The sequence below is a fragment of the Monodon monoceros genome, unplaced genomic scaffold (genome assembly GCF_005190385.1).
Source record: "Monodon monoceros isolate NGI ecotype Baffin Bay Population unplaced genomic scaffold, NGI_Narwhal_1 Super_Scaffold_18, whole genome shotgun sequence".
In the NCBI taxonomy this organism is placed as follows: domain Eukaryota; kingdom Metazoa; phylum Chordata; class Mammalia; order Artiodactyla; family Monodontidae; genus Monodon; species Monodon monoceros.
This window is the reverse complement of record NW_021703774.1, coordinates 142,292,429-142,306,471: the sequence shown is the minus strand read 5'-3', so window position 1 is coordinate 142,306,471 and position 14,043 is coordinate 142,292,429. Positions and strand designations below refer to the sequence as shown.

Sequence of the window (14,043 nt, the reverse complement as noted above, 5' to 3'; positions counted from 1 at the left end):
GTTTATTCTTTATTTAGACAGTTAACAAATATTTTCTGGGCATCCATGTGCTAGTACTAGAAATGCAACTGTGAACAAAATAAATAAGGTCCTTGCCCTCACAAACTTATTTAACAATGAAACTCCTTTCACTGGAACACTGATTAATGTTGCTTAGATCACAGAACACAATATGGGAAACTATGTTATAACAGACTTCTTTTTACCCTCTCTGAAAAAAAAATTATCAGACCTGATGCTTCAACACATCTAGTAAAGAATAATGTTTCTGCATCTTAAATAAGGGTCTTCCAATAAGTATTCAGAATATTCTACTAAGTGAAATTATTCACTGCTATTCTTTTTACTGATACCAACTAAAAGAGTTGGAAGAGAGCCAAAAAGAATAAACAAAATACTAGCTGTGGCGAATTTGGTTATAATTTAATATTAATTTTAAAAAGCCTTTCTCATTCCTTTTTCTTCTAATAAGTAATTAAGACACAACAATTCTAAAATAACCCACTAGTTGGCCTCAATAAAAAAATTATGGCAGGTTATTAGCAATCTCCAAAAGGAAATAGAATGTTTTCTCAGAATATGGTAATAAGAAACGATGTTGAGCTCTGGTTAATGTACAGAATGTTGAGTCTATATGGGTTAAAAGCACCAGATTCTGAAACTAAACCTCCTAAATCACTAGGTTTACCAAATCCCAAACTTCCTGAATTCCAGCTTTACTACTTAATAGTTATATAATCCTAGGCAGGTAACTTAACCAATCTGTTCCTCAGTTTTCTCTGGGAATAATAATTATATATACTTATTACAATATGTGTACATATTCATATATATTATTACATATAATAATTATATGTACCTGTGAGGAATATATATATATCTCTTTATATACAGTCAAAGCCATATACATATAGATAGCTATAGATATCTTAGAATGAACTTAAGGAAGTTTTAGGTAATATTATTGAGTGCTTTAACATGAAGAGACTTTTAGGTTTCTAATCACAAAGGTGAGTTCTAAGATCAGTGATACCTTCTGACTCACTGGATGAGGACTAGGAATTGGTCTTGGAGAAACATCTTCATCTTCAACACCAGAGTCATGATCACTTATTGGCATTTTCCCTGGAGGTAACTTTTGAGAAGACCTAAAGAACAGAGGGGAGAAAATATAAATCTTCAGTAATTTAGTTTTCATTTGTTCTTTCTTTCTGAAGCTGAATAAAGTCCTTTAATAAGCCACAATAGTATCTGGATCATTTAATTTAGTATCTGACAACCAAAAATTATTTTATTTTTTCAGGCCAGTGCCAGATGATCAGGAAAGCTGAGCCAGTCAGACTCATGCTTAATAATCTACCCTCTTCTCCTGATCATGGCAAGTTTAACCCAGTTATTCTTTTTTTTAAATTTATTTTTAATTGAAGTATAGTTGAATTACAATGTTGTTAATTACTGCTGTACATCAAAGTGACTCAGTTATCTATCTATCTATCTATCTATCTATACACACACACACACACACGCACATGCAGGCACACATACATTCTTTTCCATATTCTTTTCCATTATAGTTTATCACAGGATACTGAATGTATTTCCCTGTGCTATACACAGTAGGATCTTGTTGTTTATCCATTCTATATATACCAGTTTGCACTGATAATCCCAAACTCCTAACCCAACCTTCTCCTGCCCCCCTCCCCCTTGGCAACAAGAAGTCTGTTCTCTACGTCCCTGATTTTGTTTCTGTTTCACAGATAGGTTCATTTGTGTCATATTTTAGATTCCACATATAAGTGGCATCATACGGTATTTGTCTTTCTCTTTCTGACTTACTTCACTTAGTATGATTATCTCTAGTTGCATCCATAACCCAGTTAATCTTAATGTCATAATAAAGCAATAGTTACTGAGCATTTTCTGATTAACCACTTAGGGGAGTATAGAAATTAATAAGATACAGAGCTTGCCATCAAAAATTTATTATGTGATAAGAGAGATGTATACTCACTGTATTAAACATACTGCATTAAACTCTGTGTTAGAAAGAAAAATCAAGTAAGGAATTACATTTTCCTATGTAATTATATCTGCGATGGTAAAAAACTGAGACATTAATTGAAATACCTCCTTCCATTTAGTCAGTTGAAGTTATTGTGTCACAGGTGCCATGTCCCAATAGAACACAGAAAAATTTTAAGTGCTGGTACTGAGTTTCAAAAGCTGAAATTAGAGTTTAAGACTAAAATTTGAAAGACTATACGCATCCAGTTTTTTTCCATCCTAAACTAAATAAAATCTCAGTAGCTGAGGTAAGGAAGACAAAAGAAAACCCAGAAGGAAGCTAAGAGAGCTTAGACATCAATGGAACTCCTAAGAAAGGGTCCTGTCTCCTTAGCAGGAGAACAACAGAAACCCCCAAGTAGATATGGAAGATTTGACAGCAGAATAGACCTTAGTCCCAAACCCTGATAGTCTGTAGAGGCAAACACAGAGTTCTTTCTGTGCCAAGGTGCTGCAATGAAACAATCTCACAAAGCTCTCCTCCCACACCCAAGAAGGACATGGAGAATACAGAATGATATTCCATATGCCTCAGTGCAGCATGGGCATGACCCAGAGAGCCAGTGACCTGAATAGGGTAAGGAGGTCGCAGCAGGATCCTGCACAAACCAACTGCCAAAAACCAGATGCAAATGAAAACACCTCAGGGACTTCCCTGGTGGCGCAGTGGTAAGACTCCACGCTCCCAATGCAGGGGCCCTGGGTTCGATCCCTGGTCAGGGAACTAGATCCCACATATATGCCTCAACTAAGGAGCCAGCAAGCAGCAACTAAAGAGCCCGCAAGCCAGAACTAAGGAGTCTGCCTGCTGCAACTAAGACCTGGTGCAACCAAAGAAAGAAAGAAAGAAAAAGAAAGAAAGAAAGAAAACACCTCAGCAGATGGCTGAGTGGTGTGGATGGATGATAATCATGTCACCCCACATCACCAGTAGTGGCAGAGCATTAGTCCCCTCTAAATTACATATAATCTCAGAAGAAACAGACCTTGAATTAACTGAAATTTGGCTTCTATAACTGAGCAAAATGAATAGGAGCTCAAAATAGAAATTAATTTCAATTACTTTTTTTTTTTGGCTGTGGCACCGCGCGGCTTGTGGGATCTTAGTTCTCCAACCAGGGATCAAACCCAGGCCCCAGCAGTGAAAGCACGCTGTCCTAACCACTGGACCGCCAGGGAATTCCCTCAATTACTTTTAAAAAGAAAAAAAGTAGGGGACTTCTCTGGTGGTCGACTGGTTAAGACTCTGCACTTCCGATGCCGGGGAATCGGGCTCGATCCCTGGTTGGGGAACTAAGATCCCACATGCTGCACCAAAAAAGAGAAAAGAATAAAAACAAAAAAAGTTACATTTTGGGTACACCTGAGTTTGTGGCAAGGAATTAATATTTGCTACATACTTACTTATGATAAACATATACAAATATACACATAGATACACACATATAAAATTTCCCAACGCTGAGCAATAAAATCCATTTCTGAGGGACTTCCCTGGCCATCCAGTGGTTAAGACTGCGCTTTCACTATAAGGGGTGCAGGTTCAATCCCTGGTCAGGGAACTAAGATCCCACATGATGCATGGCACAGCCAAAAAAACACAAAAAACAAAAAATATTCATTTCTGAGCTTTTTTAGCACCCAAGACAAAAAGAAAAAAATGTTGTATAATTTTAATACCAGTTATCTAGGTAAGATAAACATTTTATTAAAATTAAAATCTAAAAATAAGTGATCCTTGGGGCTTCTCTGGTGGCGCAGTGGTTGAGAGTCCGCCTGCCGATGCAGGGGACACGGGTTCGTGCCCCGGTCCGGGAAGATCCCACATGCCGCAGAGCGGCTGGGTCCAGGAGCCATGGCTGCTGAACCTGCGTGTCCGGAGCCTGTGCTCCGCAACGGGAGAGGCCACAACAGTGAGAGGCCCGCGTACCGCAAAAAAAAAAAAAAAGTAAAAATAACTGATCCTTATCAAAGCTTTGGTCAGAGTTGAAAATAGACACGGCCGGACTTCCCTGGTGGTGCAGTGGTTAAGAATCCACCTGCCAATGCAGGGGACACAGGTTCGAGCCCTGGTCCCAGAAGATCCCACATGCCGCGGAGCAACTAAGCCTGTGCACCACAACTACTAAGCCTGTGCTCTAGAGCCCAAGAGCCACAACTACTGAGTCCATGTGCTACAACTACTGAAGCCCGTGGGCCTAGAGCCTGTGCTTGACCACAACAGAGGCCACCGCAATGAAGAGCAACCCCCGCTCGCTGCAACTAGAGAAAGCCCATGCACAGCAACGAAGACTCAATGCAGCCAAACATAAATAAATTAATAAATTAAAAAAAAGAAAATAGACACGGTTTTTCAACAATGTTAAAGAAATTCCAAGTGTCCCCTTAATTTGGCTTTTTCTTCCATAAACATTCAATAAAAGCTTGAATAAAACCTTAAACCTTAAGACAATGAAGGTGGTCCTGCAAGTCTGTAAGAATATAGTTTTCTGCTGATCTAACCCGCTTCAAGAATAACTTAAGGGCTTCCCTGGTGGCGCAGTGGTTGAGAATCTGCCTGCTAATGCAGGGGACACGGGTTCGAGCCCTGGTCTGGGAAGATCCCACATGCCGCGGAGCAACTAGGCCCATGAGCCCCAACTACTGAGCCCGCGCGTCTGGAGCCTGTGCTCCGCAACAAGAGAGGCCGCGATAGTGAGAGGCCCGCGCACCGCGATGAAGAGTGGCCCCCACTTGCCGCAACTAGAGAAAGCCCTCGCAGAGAAACGAAGACCCAACACAGCAAAAATAAATAAATAAATAAACTCCTACCCTCAACATCTTCTTAAAAAAAAAAAAAAATAACTTAAAATGCCCAAAGATAGCGTATACCTCAGACATCTTTCTAATCCCCAGAACCTGTGAATATGTTAGTGTAAAAGGAAAAAGGGAGTTTGCAGATATGATTAAGTATCTTGAGATGTGGAGGCTCAATGTAATCACAATGGTCCTTATAAGATGGAGGCAAGATGGTCAGGCAGAGAAGGAGATATGAGGAGGATAGAAGTCAGAGAGAGATTTGAAGATGCTATGCTGCTAGCTTTGAAGATGGAGTAAGACAAGGAATGCAGGTGGCCTCTAGAAGCTGGAAAAGGGAATATGGATTCACCACTAAAGCTTCCAAAAGGAATGCAGCCCTACCATCACTTTGATTTTAGCCCCAAAGATCCATTTTGGACTCCTGACCCCCAGAACTAGAAGATAATAACTTTGTATTGTTTGAAGTCACTTAAGTTTGTGGTACTTCGTTAGAATAGCAATAGGAAACCAATATGGATATAGTCATAATTCCCATTTTACAGATGGGATAGTGATGTTTACAACCAAGACTTGAACACATATATGTCTTATACCATAACCTGAACTCACAACTATTATGTTATGTAGCCTCTATAAATAGTTGGCATAGCTGGCACTTATTTTAAAACTGTATCATAGTTAACTTCCACCTACAGAATCAAGTGTTAAGGACAGATGAATGAATGCTATTTAAAAAAGGTCAAGGGGCTTCCCTGCTGGCACAGTGGTTGAGAGTCCGCCTGCCGATGCGGGGGACACGGGTTCGTGCCCCGGTCCGGGAAGATCCCACATGCCGCGGAGCGGCTGGGCCCGTGAGCCATGGCCACTGAGCCTGCGCGTCCGGAGCCTGTGCTCCGCAACGGGAGAGGTCACAACAGTGAGAGGCCCGCGTACCGCAAAAAAAAAAAAAAAAAAAGGTCAAGCTAGGGACTTCCCTGGTGGTCCAGTGGTTAAGACTCAGTGCTCCCAATGCAGGGGGTACGGGTCTGATCGCTGTTCGGGGAATTAAGATCTTGCGTGACAGGCGGCACGGCCAAAAAAAAAAAGGTGAAGCTATTTTCTCAATAATTGCAATAATCTATAATGAACCTTATACCTGCTTGTTTCTCATACAAGATACTAAACAGATAGTATTAAAGAGGCCCAAAGATAGGTTAAGGTTATAATCAAAAAGTTGAGAAAAGGACAAATCAGTTGTAAGTGCAAGTTAAAAATAACAATAGTTTCTGAGCTACAGAATCAAAGAATAAACCAGCATTCCAAAGTAACTTTTAAATGAGGTTATTAAATACTTGGCAAATATTAATTTAATGGACGTCTCAAATAATACAGAGAATTCAACACTCCATTACTGAACTATAAATTCCATGAGGAAAGGGATCGTGTCTGCATCTGTTTTTAATACCACTATATCCCCAGCTCTTAGCACATTATCAGGCACATAGTAAAATAAATGAGAAAGCTAGAATAGGGATATGAAGGGTTAATTTTATGTGTCAACTTGGCTAGGCCACAGTAGCCAGATTTTTGGTCATACATTATTCTAGATGTTTCTGTAAAGGCGTTTTTAAGATGAGATTAACATTTAAATCGGTAGACTCTGAGTAAAGCATATAATCCCCCATAATGTGGGTGGGTCTCATCCAATCAGCTGAATGCCTTAATAGAACAAAGACTGACCTCCCCAAGAGGAGGGAATTCTGCCAGGTGACCACCTTTGGACTCTAACTGCAACTTGTCTCAGGCTGCCAGCCTACCCTGCAGATTTTGGCCCTGACAAGCCTTCCCAACTGCACAAATCAATTCCTTAAAACGAATCTATGTATATATATCCTGTCGCTTCTGTTTCTCTGGAGAACCCTAATACAAAGGAAATATCTACTTTACCATAAAAGGTATATATGGACCCAAAAATTCACAACCATTATTTAATATTCTCCAAGTGCATTTGCTTTAAAAGTTTTCTTTTTTAGGTAGAGGAGTTATTTTTTATAGTAGTTTATCAGATAGGCCTAGGTTTAATACTACAAGGAAGGGAAGAAGAGAAGGCAAACTAAACAAAAACAGGATGCTTCTTCTTAAACAAGATAATGTCTCGACAAATACTTCTGTTCCCCTATGTAATAAATCAACTCAAATGAGAACCATATTAGAGTTGTCACTTCATTAAAATTATCATCCAACTTCTATGAAGCAATGCATTTAAAGCAAGGATACCTATGGTAAAAGATTTACAAATAGTTTCCTCAGAAATATTTAGGGAGTTACTTTAATTACTCACCAGAAAACTAATAAAATTAATTTAAAAAGTACACATGACAATAAATATCTTTTACCTCTTAATTGAAAGATTCTTGGAAACTTTGTTAAAAAACTCTCTTTCTGCATTCTGGCCTTCAGCACTCAGTTCAAAATAGACTGGGTTTTTGTCAGAAGGTTCAACATTCTGAAATAAAGTACGTCATACTTTGAGATGTGACTTACATAAACACCAGAGAATTCTATTTAGATGACAAGTAGCTCTGAAACACTGGGGGGAAGGCGACTTCTGATTTCTGAAACTATAATCTTTTTAAAAAAAATCATTCTTTCAACTGAGATATAATTGACATATGACATAATACTTTCAGGTGAACAACATAATGATTCAATATTTGAATATACTGTGAAACACACACTACAATAAATCTAGTTAACCATCCATCACCATGCAGAATGATAAATATTTTCTTATAAGAACTTTCAAGGACTTCCCTGGTGGCGCAGTAGTTGGGAATCCATCTGCCAATGCAGGGGACACGGGTTCGACCCGTGGTCCTGGGGGTATCCCACATGCCGCAGAGCAACTGGGCTCATGCGCCACAGCTACTGAGCCTGTGCTCTGAAGCCCACGAGCCACAGCTTCTTGGCCCCTGTGCCACAACTGCTGGAGCCCGTGCGCTGGGAGCCTGAGCTCTGCAACGGCAGAGGCCACCACAATGAGAGGCCTGCACACCACAACGAGGGGTGGCCCCTGCTCGCTGCAACTAGAGAGCCTGCGCACAGCAACGAATACCCAACGCATCCAAAAAGTAAATAAAATAAATTTTAAAAAAAGAGAACTTTCAAAATACAATATAGCATTATTAACTATACTCACCATGCTGTATATTACATCTTCATTACTTATTTACTTTATAACTGGAAGTTTGTACCTTTTGACCACCTTTGGCCATTTTGGCCACCCTCAAACACCGCCCCCCCCAACCTCTTGCAAACCACCAATCTGTTCTCTGTGTCTGTGAGTTCAATGAAATGTTTTGTTGTTGTTGTTTAAATACTGCACATATAAGTGACATACGGTATTTGTCTTTCTGTTTTATTTATTTCACTTAGCACAATGCCCTCAAGGTCCATGTATATTGTCACAAATGGCAGGACTTCCTTCCTTTTTTTACAGCTGAATATTTTCTCATTATACTAATATAATATGATATAATGTAATATAATATAAGATAAATTACATTTTCTTTATCCATTCACCCATCCATGGACACTTAGGTTGCTTTATTATCTTGGCTATTGTAAATAATGCTGCAATTAACATGGTGGTACACATATCTTTTTGAATTAGTGTTCTTGTTTCCTTTGGATAAATACCCAGAAGTGGAATTGCTGAATCATATGGTTCTATTTTTATGCAATCTTTTTAAAAAACTATCCATCTCCCTACTACATAAATGAAAGTAAAAACCTAATTATCTTTACTATGTAACTTAATAACCAGGGATTCAGTTAAAATAGTAACTTTAAACTGAACATACAATCTGAAGAATAAAATGAGTGATATATATGTGAGATATGTCTCTAAAATGGAAATAGACCTCATTTAAGAAGATTATGTTTATAATTTAAATACAAAAACTTGACTCATGAATCAATACAACCTATAAATGAAATTAAAGGCACAAAATAAGATCTGAGTGGTAACACATGGTTATTTAGGGCTAGTAAAATTTTTTTTTAATTTTATTTATTTATTTTTGGCTGCGTTGGGTCTTCGTTGCTGTGCGTGGTCTTTCGCTAGTTGCAGCGAGCGGGGGCTACTCTTTGTTGCAGTGCACGGGCTTCTCATTGCGATGGCTTCTCTTGTTGTGGAGCACGGGCTCTAGGCACGTGGGCTTCAGTAGCTGCGTCACATGGGCTCAGTAGTTGTGGCTCACGGTGTCTAGAGCACAGGCTCAGCAGTTGTGCAACACGGGCTTAGTTGCTCCACAGCATGTGTGATCTTCTGGGACCAGGGCTTGAACCCGTGTCCCCTGCATTGGCAAGTAGATTCTTAACCAATGAGCCACCAGGGAAGCCCGGGATAGTCAATATTTTTGTAAAAAAAAAAAAGCATAATTATTGTTCATTTTTGGCCTTAGAATATTTTTACATAATGACATTTACGGTTTCAAAGATCTACTTTTTCTGCGACCATCACCTAAATGTATTGGGTTGGCCAAAAAGTTCTTTCAGGTTTTTCCATAAGATCTTACAGAAAAACCCAAACGAATATTTTTGCCAGTCATATTAATCTATTCTGATTCCTAGGGTTATATATTATAGACACTGACTTTTAAGTATGAGAAACCATTTGTTATACCCATACATTTAAAAATTAACAATCAGGACAAAGAAAACACTAAGATCACAAATTAACTCTCAATATCATAAAATGATACAACATATACATTAAATTCTTGATATAGTCTTCAAAGGTTTTAGGAAAACATGGGAAAGTTACTCTGTAGATAACGTTTGATCCTGCATTAGAATTTGGTTCTGGAGGTATGGCCTAAAATTTACAAAACAAAATTAACCATAATGAATAAAGTTAATATTTAGTAAGATTGATTATAAATAAAGCCTAATAATTTGAGTACAACCCTGAATAGTCATAAGTGTGCTAGGAAATCAAATCACTTACTTTGAAAAGATGTAATGTTTCCTTACTAGTTAGTAGCTGGAATCGAAGGTCAGGTAACCTGCCATCACAAGGGAGGCATTCATAAAACTCAGGATCCTTATGTGTCACAGAATAGAGAACTATAATGAAATTTCCAGATTCTGAAAAAACCCTGGATAAAAAAATGCCATTTAATTAAAATTTACTGAGAATAACAAGAATACACTCAAAGAATTCTATGTGAGTCCCTCAATCTAGTTAATAGACTAACTAAACAGTCCAATTTTTGGAAGAAAACTGAGGGGCAAATTTATGCTTACTTTTTCCCTGACCAGGGATCGAACCCATGCTCCCTTTAATGGAAGTGTGGAGCCTAACCACTGGACCACCAGGGAATTCCCTATGCTTACTTTTTAATGTTACTAATTTTTAATTTTTAAAATACATTTATTATAGAATACATATTCCTTGTAAATACTTTAAACAAAAACAGGAATGTATAAAATAGAAAATGAAAACATCCCATTCCACTCTCCAGTTTACAGTATTTACTTTCAGAATTTTCCCCTAGGCATATGCAAACATTTTATACAATTTAACAAAAACAAGGTACTATACACACTATTTGCATTTGTTCCTTTTTTTTTTTTTTGAGGGAAAAGAGAAATAACATTTAATTAAAAGCACACAACATGATTACTAGGGTATTTCTAAACCACATATTCAATAGGTCTGTGATACAGTTTTTTTTTTAATTATTTTTTATTGGAGTATAGTTGCTTTACAATGTTGTGTTAGTTTCTGCTGTACAGCAGAGTGAATCAGTTATACGTATACATATATCCCCTTTTTTTAGATTTCCTACCCATTTAGGTCACCACAAAGCACTGAGTAGAATTCCCTGTGCTCTACAGTAGGTTCTCATTAGTTATCTATTTTATACATAGTAGTGTATACATGTTGATCCCAATCTCCCAATTCATCCCATCCTCTCCTTCCCCCCTTGGTATCTTTAAGTTTGTTCTCTACAACCGTGTCTCTATTTCTGCTTTGCAAATAAGTTCATCTGTACCATTTTTCTAGATTCCACATATAAGCAATATTATACAATATTTGTTTTTCTTTTTCTGACTTACTTCACTCTGTATGACAGCTTCCAGGTCCATCCACGTCTCTGCAAATGGCACTATTTTGTTCCTTTTTATGGCTGAGTAATAGTCCATTGTATATATGTACCACATCTTCTTTATCCATTCATCTGTCAATGGACATTTAGGTTGCTTCCACGTCCTGGCTATTGTAAATACTGCTGCAATGAACACTGGGGTGTATGTATCTTTTTGAATTATGACTTTCTTCAGGTATATGCCCAGGAATGGGATTGCTGGGTCATATGGTAGTTCTATTTTTAGTTTTTTAAGGAACCTCCATACTGTTCTCCATAGTGGCTCTACCAATTTACATTCCCACCAATAGTGTAGGAGGGTTCCCTTTTCTCCACACCGTCTCCAGCATTTATTGTTGTAGATTTTTTGATGATGGCCATTCTGACTGGTGTGAGGTGATACCTCATGGTAGTTGTGATTTGCATTTCTCTAATAATTAGTGATGTTGAGCATCTTTTCATGTGCCTCTTGGCCATCTGTATGTCTTCTTTGGAGAGATGTCTACTTAGGTCTTCTGCCCATTTTCTGATTGTTTGGGTTTTTTTTGTTATTGAGCTGCATGAGCTGTTTGTATATTTTGGAGATTAATCCCTTGTCAGTTGCTTCATTTGCAAATATTTTCTCCCATTCTGAGGGTTGTCTTTTCATATTGTTTATGGTTTCCTTTGCTGTGCAAAAGCTTTAAAGTTTCATTAGGTCCCATTTATTTTTGTTTTTATTTTTATCACTCTAGCAGGTGGGTCAAAAAAGATCTTGCTGTGATTTATGTCAAGGAGTGTTCTGCTTATGTTTTTTCCTCTAACAGTTTAATAGTGTCCGTCCTTACACTTAGGTCTTTAATCCATTTTGAGTTTGTTTTTGTATATGGTTTTAGGAAGTGTTCTAATTTCATTCCTTTACATGTAGCTGTCCAGTTTTCCCAGCACAACTTATTGAAAAGACTGTCTTTTCTCCATTATATATTCTTGCCTTCTTTGTCACAGATTAGGTGACCACAGGTGCATGGGTTTATCTCTGGGCTTTCTATCCTGTTCCATTGATCTATATTTCTGTTTTTGTGCCACTACCATACTGTCTTGATTACTGTAGCTTTGATGTATAGTCTGAAGTCAGGGAGCCTGATTTCTCAAGCTGTTTTTCTTTCTCAAGATTGCCTTGGCTATTCAGGGTCTTTTGTTTCCATACCAATTGTACAATTTTTTGTTCTAATTCTGTGAAAAATGCCATTGGTAATTTGATAGGGATTGTACTGAATCTAGATTGTTGTGGGTAGTATAGCCATCTTCACAATATTGATTCTTCCAGTCCAAGAACATGGTATATATCTCTCCATCTGTTTCAACTTTGATTTCTTTCATCAGCAACTTATAGTTTTCTGAGTACAGGTTTTTTACCTCCTTAGGTAGGTTTATTCCTAGGTATTTTATTCTTTTTGTTGCAATGGTAAATGGGATTGTTTCCTTAATTGCATTTTCTATTTATTATTTGACAATCTTGGATTTCTTTCCATGTCACTGTTCTATATTATACCTTAGACCTCCCTATTCTTTTTTAGTGACTATCCAGTATTACAATTTATAGATGTGCTATTATTGATTCACCTAGACTTTTAAAAGTGGATATTTAAATTATTCACAATAGTTCACTACTATAAACACTGATAAAATGAACATTCATTTTATTATTCACTACATGACCCAACAAATATCTGTAAAGTAATCAAGAGTCCTTAAAATACACACCAAAACCCACTATTTAAAAATGCTTTTAGGGCTTCCCTGGTGGCGCAGTGGTTGAGAGTCCGCCTGCCGATGCAGGGGACACGGGTTCGTGCCCCGGTCCAGAAAGATCCCACATGCCGTGGAGCGGCTAGGCCCGTGAGCCATGGCCGCTGAGTCTGCGCGTCCGGAGCCTGTGCTCCGCAACGGGAGAGGCCACAACAGTGAGAGGCCCGTGAACCCAAAAAAAAAAAAAAAACTTTTAGTAGTTGTCTCTACTTTGTAAAATGTTGAATGAAAGATAATTTGGGGATATATTACACTATTAACAAAACAAAGCAGTGAGGGTTTAGGAGGCAGGATGCCTATTCTGCTCAATTCCTCTCTCTAGGGTCAGACAAGACCACTGATCAGAATGCTGTAAAGTACTAACCTAAGCTATGCCAAGCAGTGCTGATACCTCCCTGGTTAAAGGCCGGCAGTAATTAAAGAGTCCAGGTATCAAAGAAATTCCCTAACGCTTCATTTTAACAGAGAGAGCTTCAAAACTAACTTCACCAAGCATTTACTATCAATAAATAATTAAAGCAAGACCAGTCACTGATAATAAAACTTAATATTACTAATACGTTAAAATGAATATTTAATTTCTCTTTTATTGCAAATAAAACTATATTATATAATTAAAATAAAATGTAAAAAGTAGAACTGTAGCTTCTGGAGAAAAAACAAGAGATTTTCATTTCAATAAAAATCCTTTCTAAGCAAAATAGAAAAAAAAAAGATGGATAAATCGGACTTTAAAAAAAGTCTGGGGGCTTCCCTGGTGGCGCAGCAGTTGAGAGTCTGCCTGCTAATGCAGGGGACACGGGTTCGAGCCCTGGTCTGGGAAGGTCCCACATGCTGTGGAGCGACTGGGCCCGTGAGTCACAACTACTGAGCCTGTGCGTCTGGAGCCTATGCTCCGCAATGGGAGAGGCCGTGATAGTGAGAGGCCCACGCACCTCGATGAAGAGTGGCCGCCGCTTGCCACAACTAGAGAAAGCACTCGCACAGAAACGAAGACCCAACACAGCAAAAATAAATAAATAAATAAATTGATACACACGTATTCACACAAACACAATGGGATATTGGCTTAGAATGTATTGAACATATAATTAAAAGAAAAAAAAAGTCTGGGAAAAAATATTAACCAAAGTGAAATGAAATGACAATCTGGGGGAAATAAATTTTTGCCACATATCTATACCAATACAAATACATATATGTATGTACACACGCACATTTTTATAACATATTTATATACACATATATAAAATCT

At 38.1% G+C, this 14,043-nt stretch overlaps 1 protein-coding gene across 3 annotated transcripts in view; it reads right to left on the bottom strand.

Moving 5' to 3' along the window:
* Positions 1–14,043, bottom strand: part of STIL (STIL centriolar assembly protein) — a 54,021-nt gene that overhangs the window by 23,615 nt on the left and 16,363 nt on the right. For all 3 annotated transcript variants that reach the window (XR_003794474.1, XM_029228990.1, XM_029228989.1), the window contains 3 exons: positions 9,857–10,007; positions 7,242–7,351; positions 1,034–1,148 (listed from right to left, as the gene is read on the bottom strand). Coding sequence is in view for 2 of the 3 variants with exons in the window: in XM_029228990.1 (XP_029084823.1) it covers positions 1,034–1,148; positions 7,242–7,351; positions 9,857–10,007 (376 nt within the window). In the remaining variant the exon portion in view is untranslated. The remainder of the gene's footprint in view (positions 1–1,033; positions 1,149–7,241; positions 7,352–9,856; positions 10,008–14,043) is intronic.